The following is a 16,370-nucleotide window of genomic DNA, read 5'->3' on the forward strand; positions in this document are numbered from 1 at the left end:
TTTCCCTGCAGGAGTGACCTCGTTGGTTGGGAAGGTGGAAAGTCACAGATTCTCAGCTCTGGGAACCTGAGTGGCTGGGACTACCCTGGCCGGGCCCTCCCCTCGCCTTGGCATCCAGCTCCAGCTGCGGCGGGATGCGGGCGGGGCGCAGACGGCCGCGGTACCGCCTCCCCCGGCGCCGGGCCGACTGGAGCTCGGCGCGCAGGCGGGGCTGGCGCCGGGTGCACCGACTGGAGGCCGCGCTCCCACCGTCGGCTGCTCGACCGGGCGTCCGACGCTGCGGGCTGCCCGCGAAGATGTAACCAGGCCCGGCGGTCCATGTGCGCCCCACCGTCCCCAGCGAGGGCTGCGGCCACAGGGGTGCCGGGCCTCCCGACCCTGCCGCTGTTGTTCCCGCCGCTACTGCTGCTGGTGGTGGCCTCGCCGACGGGACAGGCAGGTAGGAGGATTGCACCCGCCCCATGACGAATCAGCTGCGCCTGGCTCTGGCCTGCCCGCCCCCGGGTTTTGCTTTTGGGAGCGCGGATCCGGAGGCGCGCGGGTCTGCACGGAGACCCCCGGAGCCCCGGCGGCACACTTGTGGCCTCCTGACGCGCGCCTGGTTCAGGGTCAAGTTCGCACACTCGGCATTTCACACTTTTCGTCGCTGGGGATGTGGGTGAGATGGAGGAAGTTTGACGGTGGTCGCTCTGAGTGGTACCCTCAGATGGTAACTTGCAGTCGACGACAGTGACCTTGCGCTTGGCATTGGCCTGCAAGTCGCTGACTCCCTCCGCTCCTACCGCGGCCGCACGGACCTGTCAGCCTTCAATAGGGAGTTCCCCGGGATAGGCGGCGATGCCTGCGCCTAAAAAAAAAAAAAAAAAAAAAACAACTCCAGGACAGAGTTCTGAGGGAACGCGGGACCTAGAAAGGGGGCAATGTTTCTGAAGTAAGACCCTCCTCTTTCCTGGGTAATTTTTTTCCTTTGCAGTTTTGACGATGTACTGATGTATGTGTGCTTTTGATTTGTCGGCAGTATCAAAACTTTGATCCATGGCGTAAGGTAACTGATGTTTTTTGGTTTTGTTTTGAAGTTTCAACTGTCTACCAACCAGAACCCAGTAAACCAGAATGATTCATTAACTTGATTTCTGTTTTCCTTCTGCATCCCTGTTGCATGAGAAAAAGAATTTTTTTAAAGCAATGTAACTTAGACCCTTCCTTTTTTAAAAATTAAAAACAGCAAAACTTTATAGTTTACTGTACTTTGTACAGATTTTGGCCCAGGTTTCCATATTTTTAACCCAGAGCTGAACAACAAATGGCAGTGAATGCAGGAGGAAAGTTGTCCATGAAACTGCAGTGTGCTTAGTAGTCAAAGAAAAAGTTACTAAACTTCAGTATAGTAAGAAAGGTAAGAAAAGTGTGCATAGAGATTTTGGACCAATTTTTGAACAATAGATATACACACACACAAAATTTTCTTTTTCTTCTAAATCCTAAATTTACCAGAAATCGTAGTTCCTTTGTCTTGTGATAAGTATTTCTAGGTAAGCTGAATGGAAGGAGACTACTTCTGACTTATCCAGATACTGAGTCTCAACTAACAGATAATGAACTTGGTTGTTTCTATTTCTAATCAGAGAGGGAAATAAAGCTTGCTCTTTGACTGGCTGGGGATAGTAGAAGGTAATAATATTCTTGGCTTCAAAGCAAAATTTCGGGGGAAAAACAAATAGAAGCAACTCTTTTCTGACCCACAAGCCTCAGGTACTTTCTTAGCTCTTCTTAAAGCATCCGTCTCTGGGCCTCCAGGCACCCTGAGGGCTGCTGGGAAACTCAGGTGAGAAGGTATAGGTGGTTACCTGGATACCATACCTGCCTATTAGTAGAGAACAAGTCTATCTAGATGGATCCACCGCAATATCTGCTGAGCAATGTGAACTTTCTAAGAGTTATATAACATTGCTACTCTCTAGCAGATGCATGCTTTAGTTTGTTAAACAACTTTTAGAACAAAAAATCCAAAGTCACAGCTGTGTGTTTGGATTGCGCTGTACAATACCAAACATCCAAAGAGAAAAAACAAACAAACACACACACACACACAAAACCCCCTCATGGTCAGTTTTGATTCCACCCCTTGCCTGGGAACCTCCATATGCCACGGGTGTGGCCTAAAAAGACAATAAATAAATAAATGCTCCAGCTACAGAAGTTTCAGTAGGAAGTCTATGACCATGGCTTCTCAAACTCAGCCCTGTTGGCCCATTCCCATGTTTTCCGCCTCCTTGAATATAAAGAACTGTGATAAGCATAATAGAAAGGAGGCTTTAAAGCCAGCAAGAGAGTGGAAGGAGATGACAAGGTCATGTATCTCACATCCTTAAGCCCTTCAGAGGCTGCCGCAGGTCATAGTGTGATATTAAATTCTCCTGTGAGGTCTTAGGTGGCCCCCTCCTGCCCATCTCTGCAGCCTTACCTCACACCGCTTAATTCCTGCCATACTGGACTTTTCCCAGTCCCTGAAGCAAACCAAACCCCTTTCCAGCTCATGGACTTCATACTTGCAACTCCTTCCTACCCACTCTATCCCTTATCCCCAGCCCCTGCTCAGACTTGGCAATCTCACCTCCAGTGTGCCTCCCCCCAAGAAGAGCTTCCCAAACTCCCCAAGAGGGAAAAATAGAGTTTCTTATGTCTGTGAACAAAGGAGCCTAACTTTTTTCGGATCTTTTGCATGCTGTCTAAATATTACAGCATCTCTGCTTATTAGAACTAGAATGTTATAATTAACACAGTGAAGGTGTTTGTTAAAGTGTATGTTCTTTGATAAAAAATGTAGCCACATGGGTTATTTTATTTCACTAGCTTATTCCAGGATATATTTCATGCACACACACACACACACACACACACACACACACACACACACACACACACACAAATGATTCCAGTGAACTAATTACATTTTCTTCATTATTTTCTATCTTTTAATTTGGAACTCATTTGACACTGAAAGAAAAAGCTAAAGAAATAAGTGTTCTCATGAACCCCTCACCTTAATTTTCACATCTTACATAACCATTGTACAATGTTCACAACCAGAAAACTAACCCTGATATAACACCATTCACGAAGCTACGGACCTTGTTCCAATTTCCCCCCATTTCTACTAGCGCCCTTTTTCTGTTCTAGGGTCAATCCAGGATCCCTTTTTTCATTTAGTTGCTGTTTCTCCTTCCTGTCCTCCAGTCTTTGAGCCTCTCTTTGCTTTCTTGTCCTTGGCAGTTTTGAAGAGTTCTGGTCACCTCTTCCTCAGACTGTCGGTTCATTTGATGTTTGCTCATGATTAAAGTGAGGTTATCTCTTTAAGGCAACGATACCACACAGGTTATGCTCTCTTTCCTAATGCCCCACATCAAAGGGTTTGTGATATCGAAAAGTCTTCTTCCTGGTGATGCTAACCTTAGTCACTTGGCTTAGGTGGTGTCTGCAGGGTTTTTCATTGTAGACTTACTATTTTTCACTTTCTGCTTAGTAATTATCTTGTGGGAAGATATTTTGAGATCATGCAAATATCCTGTTTTTCCTCAAATTAACACCCACTAATTTTAGTATCCCTCAGTGGATATTGACTGCAACAGCTATTATGCATAATGATGATTTTTTGCCTTTTTTTTTTTTTTTTTTTAGGACCCCGCCAGCAGCGTATGGAGGCTCCCAGGCTAGAAGTCGAATCAGAGCTGTAGCTGCTGGCCTACGCCACAGCCACAGCAACGTGGGATCCAAGCCACATCTGCAACCTACACCACAGCTCACAGTGACAGCGACGCAGGATCCTTAACACACTGAGCAAGGCCAAGGATCAAACTGCATCCTCATGGATGCTAGTCAGATTTATTTCCACTGATCCCCAATGGGAACTCCCAGATTTTCCATTTAAGCACATACTTTAGATAAAGACAATAGACAATAACATATATTTTAATTTTAATATTAATGCTATAAAACCATGTTTTAGAATAAGCATACTAACATAAAATATTAACTAATTTTTTAGTGCTCAGCATGGTACTTTCTACAGATACCACTCAGTAAATTTGAATTTTTTGTTCTAAAGCATCTTTATTGATATGTGTGATCTTTATAAAAATGACCTTCTAGAACTTTGTCTAGATACTCATGTTGCAACAGAAGAAAGGGTGGGGGAAAAAATGTAATTGTAATGTATACATGTAAGGATAACCTGACCCCCTTGCTGTACAGTGGGAAAATAAAAAAATTATTAAAAAAAAAAATGACCTTCTAGGAGTTCCCCTTGTGGCTCAGCTGTAACAAACCCAACTAGTATCCATGAGGACACAGGTTTGATCCCTGGCCTTGCTCAGCAGGTTAAGGATCCAGCATTGCCGTGAGCTGTGGTGTAGATCACAGACGAGGCTTGGATCCCGTCTTGCTGTGGCTGTGGTGTAGGCCAGCAGCTACAGCTCTGATTCGACCCCTAGCCTGGGAACTTCCATACGCCATGGATATGGCCCTAAAAGATAAAAAATTAGGAGTTCCCGTCATGGCTCAATGGCTAACGAATCCCACTAGTATCCATGAGGATGCAGGTTTGATCCCTGGCCTCGCTCAAAAGGTTAAGGATCCCACATCCCAGGATGAGCTGTGGTGTGGGTCCCAGACTCCACTTGGATCTCCCGTCACTCTAGCTGTAGCTCTGATTTGACCCCTATCCTGGGAACCTCCATATGCCTTGGGTGCCACCTTAAAAAAAATCTAAAAATAAAATTAAAAAATAGAAATAAAAAAGCTGATACCAGAAAAATTAATTAAATCGCTATAATCAATTCCAAGATGTGTCAATGATATGTAAATTTGAAGAACAAGAGAACTTTAAAAAAAAAATAATGCTTGCTGGAGACATTAAAGTTAAATTCTTCCTCTGCTTTATTTTCACAATTCGTAGGGTTGACAGGACCTTCAAATCCCATCCAGTTGCTTTTCTTGTGCATCTTCTCTGCAACACAACTTTCAAGTCATTACCTGTCTGCTGTTTGAGCACCTCTCATCACCGGAAACTCACTACCTGACACCCAAATCAGGCTGTCCTATCACTGCGCACTTCCAACGACTAGAATGTTCTTCCATGTAATGAGCTGAGGTCTTTATCTCTTTTGTCTTCACCTGTTGTTGGTCCTGATTCTAAGCGGATGAAGTCATATGGAACAAGCTGTTCAGCTCATTGACTGCAACCATCACATTTCCTCTGTGTCTTCTTTCCTCTCAGCTAACTGCCTCCCCAGTTATGCCGCCAGGTCCTTCTCTCTGCTGGCCTTTTCTGTATGTGTGGGTTCCATTTTTTTCTGTAAGCGCTCAGGCGGACTCACTGGAGATCATAATGAGATGGCTGATCGACCACATTGAAAACACTACGCCCTGCATATTAGTCCTTAAGTGATTCAGCATCAGGTTCTTGGTAATCACAGGGTTCCTGATGCCTAAAAGGTGCCTTCCTTTTTCATCTTTGTTGTCTTTTCCTTAACCCACTGAGCGAGTCCACAGATCAAACTCGCATCTTCATGACTACCAATCAGGTTTGTTACCGCTGAGGCACAATGGGAACTCCACGAAAGGAAATTTTTATTGATTACATATATTATCTATTCAAAATCAGTCCTGTTTTTCAAGTTGGTGGTCACTGCATCGCCCCCTGAGTTTCCAAAATGGCTTCCACTCAACCCCCTTTAATGCAACTGCTTCATCAAATGCCAGCTCCACCTCCATCCAGGCACAGAGACTGTGCATACCTGTTCTATACAGATTTGTCAGTAAGTTTTTCTTACATGTCTGATTCTTTTTTTTTTTTGGTGTCTTTTTAGGGCCACACCCAAGGCATGTGGAGATTCCCAGGCTACAGGTCTAATCAGAGCTATAGCCGCTGGCCTACACCACAGCCATACAATGCCAGATCCGAGCCATGTCTGTGACCTACACCAGAGCTCAGGGAAAAGCTGGATCCTTGAAACACTGAGTGAGGCCAGCTATCGAACCTGCATCCTGATGGATGCTAGTCAGATGGGAACTCCTTACACATCTGATTCTTTTTTTTTTTTTGTCTTTTTGCCATTTCTTGGGCCGCTCCCGAGGCATATGGAGGTTCCCAGGCTAGGGGCTGAATCGGAGCTGTAGCCACCGGCCTACGCCAGAGCCACAGCAACATGGGATCCGAGCTGAGTCTGCAACCTACACCACAGCTCATGGCAACGCCAGATCGTTAACCCACTGAGCAAGGGCAGGGACCAAACCCGCAACCTCATGGTTCCTAGTCGGATTCGTTAACCACTGCGCCACGACAGGAACTCCTGATTCTTGACATATATACTTTTAATCCAGCCTCCTCACGTTCCCATTCCATCCAGTTACATTTGTAGTTTGGTGATATGCGGTATTTTGTCAACGGCATCCTTCTAGTGAAAGCATGTGTTTATATTACTTCTCCTTTTAAATGTCCTCCTCAACTTTTTCTCCTCCATCAGTCCCCTCATCTTAACTTTCAGATGAAAAAAAAAGCAATTCATTTTTCTCTTCAATAAACATTGTGCTCATTTTTGAGGAAAGATACAAGCCAGCCCCAGATACCTACTGTATTAGCTTGTTAAGGCTGCCATAACAAAGTACCACAAACTGGGCAACTTAAAATAACATCAATTTATCAGCCCACAGTTCTGGAAGCAAGACATCTGAGGTCAAGGTGTTGGCAGGTTGATCCCTTCTGAAGGTGGTAAGGGAGACTCTGATCCAAGCCCCCCGGGCATCGCGTAGTTGCTGGCAGACTTTGGCATTCCTTGGCCTCTTGATCATCATTCCAGTCCTCTGCCTTCACACAGTGTTCTCTCCATTGCTTCACATACTCTTCCCTTTGTGTATGTCTCTCTTTGTGTCCAAGTTGTCCATTTTTATAAGGATGTCAGTATCGCTGAATTGAAGCCCGTCCTAATGACCTCTTTTTGACTTGGTTACCTCTTTAAAGACCCTCTCTCTAATTAAGGTTACTTTTTGAGGTACTGGAGGTTAGAATGTCAACATATTTCTTTGGTGGGAGGGAGACACAAGGGCATTTGTAACACCTACCATACCCTCAAAGACTTGGGTGGTGACCCAGAGCCTTGGGCTCAGCTCCCAAAGTGGAGAAAAGCTATCCTTCCAACCGCATGGAGCAGTTCTCCTCCTCATGTTTATTAGCTTGCATCCCTGCCAAAGGGAAACGTTGGAGAAGTCTCACGCCCAAAAGGCTCTTCTGAAAATGTGGAGGACAGAGGTGAATCTTCTCTTGTACTTTCCATAAGATGAACCATTTCATGACATCTACAACGTGGAATCATTAGGCTGTATACCTAAAACTAATATAATGATGTATGTCAATTAAATCTTGGTGTTATATGTTAAAAAGTCCTTAATTTTTTTTTAAAGTAGAGGGCCATCAATGGCTGTGTAATAAAGATGGTGGAGTTTAAATTTCTTTAGCAGAAGGATTCACCATGCTCAGAGCTCTGCCTCCTGTCTCTGCTTCTCTATGGGGCACTTTCACTGCAACATTTTCTTGCTCCAACACAGACCATTTTCATGCTTAAGACCACCTCTCTATGTGATTCCAAGTCAGCCCTCCGTCTCCATTCTCAATTAAAACACATATGCTGTAAAAAGACCCCTGAGTTATCTCCTGCATGCTCTCACTTGTTTTAAAAATTGGCCCATAGTTTTTAAGTACAAAATAAACTATCACATGCACCTTAGGAGCAGATAGCTTCAGGGAATGAGATCTTTGAGGTGATCAGATTTAATGAAAAAGAATTACCTTTATACTCCACACATCCATTTTGAGTTGTTAAAAGTTAAAATTCAACTTGACACGTGATTTTAAAATAAATCTTCTTGGGAGTTCCTGCTGTGGTACAACTGAAGCGAACCTGACTAGTATCCATGAGGATGTGGGTTCGATCCCTGGCCTCACTCAGTGGGTCAGGGGTCTGGCATTGCCATGAGATGTGGTGTAGGTTGCAGATGTGGCTTGGATCCCGCATTGCTGTGGCTATGGTGTAGGCAGGCAGCTGTAGCTCCAATTCAGCCCCTAGCCTGGGGACCTCCATATGCCCTGAAAATAAAATAAAATAAAATAAATCTTCCTTTGAGCACTTTTCATTTATTTATTTATTCACTCATTTATTTGATGTCATTCATTCGTAACTATCAGGAACTGTTCTAGGCATTGACGAAAACAAGAAAACAAGGTCTCTTTCTGGAGACTGTGGAGCTTTTAATCTCAGGCAATTACATTAAAGTATAAATGCCAAAATTGAGAAAGCCAAGCTTTTCAGAAGCCCAGAACAAGGGAACCATTCTAATCTCGGAGTCAAGCAAGGCTTCCAATGAAAAGAGAAACTAAGACTTATGAGAGTTTGAGATGCATGTGTTATATTTTTTTATATATTTTTCATTTAAATAGTAGCGAGAAAAATAAAGCTAAATCCTCCTCTAAGCACATTCTGTCTATAAATTACCAGGAGCTAATATTCTTTTTTTCACACCTACCTTTTTTCTTATAAAGCTGCAAATCAGCAAATAAAACCCAACAACAAATCGCAGAATCTCCGGAAAAGGAGGATTTTTGTGAGGGTGGTACTGGCAAGTGGGCAGGAGTAAGGAGCTCTCTGGGTAGGGGACAACCTGACCTCAAGGTCATTGACAGCCACCACAGGTCACTGTGGTCTGCGGCTCTGGGCAGTACTGACCTCAACCACAAACAGTTATCACAAGGCACCCAGGTTTCAGCTGTGGTTTTCTAAGAGGGCCCACAACGTCCTGGGTGCTCTTTCCTACTTCCTGAATCAACACAGTCCTTTGAAGGCTCTGTTAGATTTAATGTCCAAGAGCAAAGGGAATGTCTTCATTGATCCGTCCTCTGAGTTGATCCTGGAGACATGCCAGTGTTGTCAGTGCCTTTGACTCATTGTGGGCGGCCTCTAGATTGTGGCTCTGCTTTTATCCTGACCAGTGTTTTTTTTTAACATCCTTGTGGCAGGAAAACCACCTCAAAGAACTGATCTTCAGTGAGGCCTATGAGCACATAGAACTGCTGTTCACTTTATTGCATTGGGTTAAACAACTTCATCAAGGTATAATTCAAGCCCAAAGGGGTCTGATCTGAGTCCTAGTCACCATCAAAACATCAAAGCATTGACTTGTCACTATAGAGGAAGTAAACCCATGGAAAAACATTGCACCTTTAGTCTATTTTTAAAATTTAATTTAATTTAAGTTGCTTTTTAGGGCCGCACCTGTGGCACATGGAAGTTCCCAGGCTAGCGGTCTAATCAGAGCTGTAGCTGCCAGCCCACACCACAGCCACAGCCACAGCCACGCAGGATCTGAGCCTCGTCTGAGACCTACACCACAGCTCACAGCAAGGCCGGATCCCCAACCCACTGAGTGAGGCCAGGGATCGAACCCACATCCTCATGGATACGTGTTGGATTCGTTTCCGCTGTGCCACAACAGGAACTCCTCAACTCTTTTTTGGTAGCTACTGTATACATCCCTCTTCATCTTGTTTGATTAGAAAGTCTGAAGTCATAATCGAGATCCCACGCGCGACCTCATTTACTTCAATATCCCAATTAACAGCAAGCAGAAGTAAATACTATTAATTATTTCCAAGTCTCCACTAAGAAATTATTTTTACTCTTTCTATTATTTTTTTCTCACATTTTTGTCTTTTTGGTTTTCTCTCTGAAAATATCAAATGATGATTAATGGAAGAATTACATTACTTAGGTGAGGATAAAAAGAAGTACTGATTGTGAAAATGATTTGAAAAATAAAGTGGATGGTGTGTGTTGATATTTAATAAATGCCTGTTGACTGAACCTGGAGTTCCCAACAGCTGTTTTGCCCAGTACCTTAGTGGTTCCAAAAGGTTTGTCTTTGATTCTGTTCTTTCTTTTATCTTTTCCTTTCTGAGGCAAGTTACCACGTTCTAGAGACTCCAACCCACATTTGACTACTTTTCCACAGTTGCTATGATATTCACTTTGCAGAGTCACTTTGGAGATGACAAGATGTGGAGAAAATCGAGTCCCTGCCCTCAAAAAAGCAAATTCCTGAAAGGGAAGGGAAGGACATTCACATAAGAGATGACAGGGCAGCAGGACTGATTTTCTAACAATGGCACCAACCCAAACAAATTAATAATCCTCAAAATAGGTTATGCACAAAAATCTCACAATGTATTTCCTGAACTCCTTTTTCCTGAGTTCTGGATGGAACCTGCACACGTTGGCCAGAACAACCCATTCAGTGGCAAACCTTCATCTTCGAGGTGTGGTTTAATTTTCAAAAGCATTCCTAGCCACTTCTAACAAACTTAGGTGACCAGCTGGGAAATGCTCTGTTGGGCAGAAACAAGTTGTGACTATAGAGATATGAGATGGAATGTTTGACATGTTTATAAGCTACCTCCGAGCGTCACAGCTGAAAGAAAGCTTACCCCAAATGTCATGAGCTGGGTGGTACCAAGGAATAATTATAAACCCTTCCAAGGGCACTGTTTGGAAGATGCACACGCTTTGATAGGTAAAGGCCAACATATTTATCTTAAGAAGTCGTCTCAGGAGTTCCCACTGTGGCACAGCAGAAACAAATCCGACTAGTATCCGTGAGGATGTGGGTTCCAACCCTGGGCTCTCCCAGAGGGTTGGGGAACCACCATTGCTGTGAATAGGGGTGTGGTTCGAGGATGCAGCTCAGATCATGTGTTGCTGTGGCTGTGACGTAGGCCTGTAGCTGTAGCTCCGATTAGACCCCTAACATGGGAACTTCCATACCCAGTGGGTTTGGCCCTTTAAAAAAAAAAAAAAAAAAAAAAAGGAAGAAGTAATCTCAACTTTTAAGTCCTACTTGCTATCAAACACCAACAGCAATATTCCAAAACATGTTTAAGCACATAGATTTACTTATTGAGGTGTGGCTATAAAGACATAACATGCTTTTTATGTATGACTTATATATCACTCATCCAGATAAACGTTCACACAGCTGGCAGGGAAAACGTAGATTGATGGATTGTGTCCCAAATTCAGAAAATATGTGCTTCAGGAGGGCAGGGCTTTCTGTGTGTTTCTGTCCTCTGCTGCACCCCGGTGCCTATCAGTTTCTATTTCTAGTAGGTGCCCAGCAATGAGGTTGAATGAATGATGGGACTAGGTATGCTTCCACCAGGAAGAGCGTCAGTGGAGGAGAAATACTCAGGTTTTCATGATGGAATTTCTTATACCTCCCCTTAGAAGCGACCATCTGTAACATGCAAACTTTATCATGATCATGCAGTCTCGTCCTCTACATAAAAGAATCCTACTTCAGCCTCCCAACAAGCCTATGAGGCAGATGGTATGATTGTTTCATTTTACAAAGGAGGAAGTTGAGAACAGAGGTTAAATAACTTACTTCCGGGCCCACGGCTTAGGTAAGCGGTGGATCAGGAAGTAGGCCCCAATGGGCTCAAGGACGCCTGTTCTTACAATTGCTTTCTGATCCACTCACATCAGCAGTTATCAGAAGCCAATGAGATAGGGCAAGTGGCAGTGCCCTGTGTAAGGCACAGCAGTATCACAGAGAAAACAGAGGTTGAACACAAAGAAATAATAGAGATGATAGTAGTGGGATTGGTAGAGGAAGACAACCAGGTTCAAAAGAACTAATGTTAACACTGCACCATGCTCTCTCCTTTATAGATGACAGTTAGATATCTCCTCCCGGATAACTAGTTCCTGGATCACATTTTAAGTGCTATTTAGATGATTCACTTTTTTTTTTTTTTTACAGCCGCACCTGTGGCATATGGAAGTTCTCAGGTTAGGGATCTAATCGGAGCTGCAGCTACCGGCCTATGCCATAGGCATAGCAACGCCAGATCTGAGCCATGTCCGCAACGTATGCCACAACTTGTGGTAACACCAGATCCTCAACCTACTGAGCAAGACCAGGGATCGAACCTACATCCCCACAGAGATTACGCTGGGTTCTTAACCTGCTGAGCCACAACAGGAACTCCTGGTGATTCACTTTTTAAGGATGCTTGATATATAGTAAGGGAGAAAGGAAGAAAGAGGAGTAAATATTTTTCAGGAGAAATCATTTATAACTTAAGACAAAAGAAAGTATGCCTTTCCTTTTAGGATGATGAAGTTATAACAATACTTAAGATGATCTATTTGAAGGCAGTGATGCCGTTTAACTCTCCTTTGGAGGTTAGGATGAATTATTTACAACTTTTGCTTCCTGAAATTGGTTAATCACCCTCTGGTGCTTTTTGTACATCAACCGTTTTTTACTTTTTTTTTTTTTTCTTTTTTTGTCTTTTCTAGGGCCGCACCTGTGGCATGTGGAGGTTCCCAGGCCAGGGGTCGAATCAGAGCTGTAGCTGCTAGCCTACACCACAGCCACAGCAACACGAGATCCAAGCCACATCTGCGACCTACACCACAGCTCACGGCAATGCTGGCTCCTCAACCCACTGAGCAAGGCCAGGGATCGAACCCACAACCTCATGGTTCCTAGTTGGACTCATTAACCACTGAGCCACAACGGGAACTCTGTACATCAACTGTTTATAACTCCATTTCCCACAACTGAAAACTCATTTAGGAGGTGAATTTTCTTAATTTTTTTGGTCTTGCAAAGCATAGTAAGGTATTTTTCTATTTCAAAAGATACTTGCAGAATGTAGAAACTGCTTGCCTGAGCTGCTCTTCTTTGATTAAAAAGCACCAGTTGGGAGTTCCCGTTGTGGCGCAGCAGAATCCAGCTAGTATCCATGAAGATTCCAGTTCGATTCCTGGACTTCCTCAGTGTGTTAAGGAACTGGTGTTGCCATGAGTTATGGTGTAGGTCATAGATGGTGGCTTGGATCCCATGTTGCTGTGGTTATGGTGTAGGCCAGCAGCTGTAGCTCCGATTCAACCCCTAGCCTAGGAACGTCCATATGCCATGGGTGCGGCCCTAAAAGGCCAAAAAAAGAGAGCATCAGTTGATTATCTACTGACTGTACTAATCCCTTATGAATAATATGTTTCCCAAGGTGATTTTAAGCTATCAAGATTTGGTGGTTTGGGCTGTTTCATCCTCATTCAGATGTTCATGTGAATCTGGGTCCTGCCCTGTTTCCACAGTTTATGTGAGTTCCCATGGTCCCTGGTTAGTTCAGCTCAAAAGTATTTATTTTGAGGCACTGAGCATACAAAGACTCTTATAAGACATGGTGCCCAGCGTAAAACAGCTCAGAGCCTAGTGATTCCTTCGCTGCTTCAGCTTCAGAAAGAGGATGCGGCTGGAGGGCTGGAGACTCTGGCAGCAGAGCTGGGCAGGGCTTCCTCAAGGCTCAGGTTCCCTTGTTAATTATGAGCTGGAGTAACTTGAATGACCCCAAGGGGACGTCCCCAGAAGTGGACACATTTGACTCTTCAGCCTCTTGCAGTCTGGTGGTTTTTCTCAGAGTGAATTAACATACTGTCTGCAATGGGAAAGTCAGCAAAGCCTCAGCCTCAGAAAGGAGAGGTTTGGGTAACCTGGAGGCTGATTACCCCAGCCCTTTGTGAGTTCACTCTGAAAACCTCATTGCTTTTTACTGGTGTTTATCAGGTACTAATTTATGCACAGATTTTTCCCACAGTGTCATGAAGTGGGAATATCTTTTACTGTCAGGCACATAATTGAAACCACAACATACTTAGACGATGACCTTAGTATTAGCTCTGAGGCCATTCAGGAAATGTCACATACCATTTCATTATGCCTAGAGAAAGGTAAGTCTTGAAACCAGTGTAGCAGCCACATTTTATAAAACTCCATGGAGTTCCCATCATGGCTCAGTGGAAATGAATCTGACTAGCATCCATGAGGATGCAGGTTCGATCCCAGTGGGTTCAGTGCAGGTTCTTGCTCAGTGGGTTAAGGATCCGGCATTGCCGTGAGCTGTGGTGTAGGTTGCAGACAAAGTTCAGACCCCTCATTGCCATGGGTGTGGCATAGGCCAGTAGCTGTAGCTCCAATTTGACCCCTAGCCTGGGAACCTCCATATGCCTCAGGTGCAGCCCTAAAAAGACAAAAAAATGGAGATAAGTAAAACTCCACTAGCCAAGTTGTCATAGATTGACCCATTTCAAATGTCATTTATCTATTCGCTTTCTACTAGAAGGACCCAAGAGGAGACACAGGACTTTCTCTTTCTCGTGCTATAACGTAAATGAAGCTGGGCTAGAAGACTTTCCCAAAGGCCAAGATGTAACAAGAGGAACGTAAACACAGAGAAAGAACACAAGTCTAAATGAGTGACTTACAAAGTGTAACTAACTCATGAGGTGGACCCCTCCGTGCCGACCCCTCACAGCTTTGTTAGGGCAGAAGTCATCTTAAGTACCCATAATCCAAGGAGGTCCCTCAAGTCTCCCTCCACTGCTCAAAGTCCGTAGCCCAGTCAAGGAGCTCACAGGGAGCCCGGAGTTCCTGTCCCTTCCTGAGGTCCTCTGAGTTTCATTTTCTTTCAAAAGACCAGGCTTTAATCCAGCGACTGTCATCAGGAATGTCCACTTCCCACAGGGGAGACCTTACCCAACCTCACAACAAAATCAGGCCATTAAAATAGCACCAGCCAATATTCACTAAATGGATGCACACTTGGAAAAAAAAAAATAAGGCATCTTTTAGGAGGACACCAAAATTGAAAAGGCGTAAAAATGGCAGAGCAAGTTAAGGTTTTGCAGGTAATTTGGTGTAACTGGTGAACATAGTGCATTTGGTAGGATTACTAAAGGAGAGGCCAGACCAGATCACGGAGAACCTCGTGGACCAAACCGAAGTTGTAGGTAGAGCACTCCCAGAAGTAAAAGGATGTGTGCCAATCCAACAGCTTCTTTATTAGGGATATGAAATTGATGGACTGTCAGAGAATCAGAGCTGTACTTCCAGGCCATAAATCTATGGGAACAAAAATGCTTTTGTTCGCCACCCATTGGCACGTGACTCCTGATATCAGTGTGGGTATGGCATATTTTCACTTTGGTGTTGATTAAATTATCTTATCAGTACTGGCAGGTTAAGAAAATGACTTATCTCACTTGGAACGTTTATTCAGGAGGGTTTTCTTTATGTTTTCCAAATTTGAAAAAAAAAAAAGGGTCCCTAAAACATTGCAAAGATTAAAACACCACAAGGAAATACTAGTTACCAGTTGTTCTTTTTTAAATGTGCTATTTCTCCTCCTTAAAACCAAAGTGCTAACTCTATTTTTTATCACTCTTTTGCATCATCAAAACAGATACAAGAGCAAATATTCCTTGGCAAACCCTCATCTGTGGATTTAGCTTTCCCAACCCAGCAGCTCTCTTATAGATGAGACGCTCATAGCTCTGCTTCATCAGGAGGTCCTGCTGTTTCTACTTTGAAAATAGAGCTGCGCCCAGCCCACCCTCATGTCCACAGCCTGCATCTTGGTGCAAGCTCAGCCTTCCTTCCTGGGGCTGCTGCAGTTAAGGTCTTGCTGGTCTCTCCAATTCTGTTCTTGCCCCCATCCAATCTTTTCTCCCCTCAGTGGTAAAGTAATCCATCTGAAATACTAAAAAGGCTCATGGCTTCCAAGGCTTAAAAGGCTTCAATACTTTTCTACTGAATTTCGTTTATAATCCAGCTTCCTTCCCAGGGTTTACAAAAATTGGGGGATCTGGCCCCTTGAAACTTCTTAAATTACATTGCAGTCATTCTCCTCTTCCGTACTTTTTCCAGCCACACTGATCTTGTGACAGTTCCAAGGGCACAGTCTTTTTGGATGGGCTCTTTCTCCTCTCTGGAGTCTCTGCCTGGAACCCTGCCCTCCCACCTCACAGCTGACTGGCCTACTACTCCAACTCTATTACCTTTCATAGCTGGCTCACCAAATTTGTAAGTATGAGTGTGTTTGTGTTTTGACTTGTAAGTGGTGTCTCTCTCCCCACTGGTCAGGATCTCCATAAGGGAAGGAACATTCTCTGTTTATTCACCATCACATATCCACACAGTGGCACCTGTATTCATTTTCTGGAGCTGTTGTAACAAAGCACCACAAACTGGATGGCTTAAAACATCAGAAATGTGTTCTCTCACAGTTATGGAAGCTAAAAATACAGAACCAAGGTGTTGGCAGTGCCCATGCTCCCTCTGAAGCTTCTGGAGGGGCTCTCTCTTTGCTTCATCCACCTTCTGGTGGAAGGCAGGCTTCTTGGCTTATAGATGCATCACTCCAGTCTTCCACCTTCAAATGGTCTTCTCCCTGTGTCTTCAGAACACCTTTCACTGTG

The 16,370-nt window shown here is 44.1% G+C and overlaps 1 protein-coding gene across 2 annotated transcripts in view; it reads left to right on the plus strand.

The window, feature by feature from the left end:
* IL20RA (interleukin 20 receptor subunit alpha) overlaps positions 202-16,370 on the plus strand; it is a 34,797-nt gene continuing 18,628 nt past the window's right edge. Inside the window, exon 1 of one of the 2 annotated variants that reach the window (XM_013992536.2) lies at positions 202-439. In XM_013992536.2, coding sequence (XP_013847990.2) covers positions 319-439 — 121 coding nt within the window. In that variant the 5' untranslated portion in view covers positions 202-318. Of the gene's footprint in view, positions 440-14,083; positions 15,976-16,370 lie in introns of those variants that run through there. The other variant, XM_021087511.1, reaches the window with a different exon arrangement.

The sequence above is a fragment of the Sus scrofa genome, chromosome 1, assembly GCF_000003025.6.
Source record: "Sus scrofa isolate TJ Tabasco breed Duroc chromosome 1, Sscrofa11.1, whole genome shotgun sequence".
Classification (NCBI taxonomy): domain Eukaryota; kingdom Metazoa; phylum Chordata; class Mammalia; order Artiodactyla; family Suidae; genus Sus; species Sus scrofa.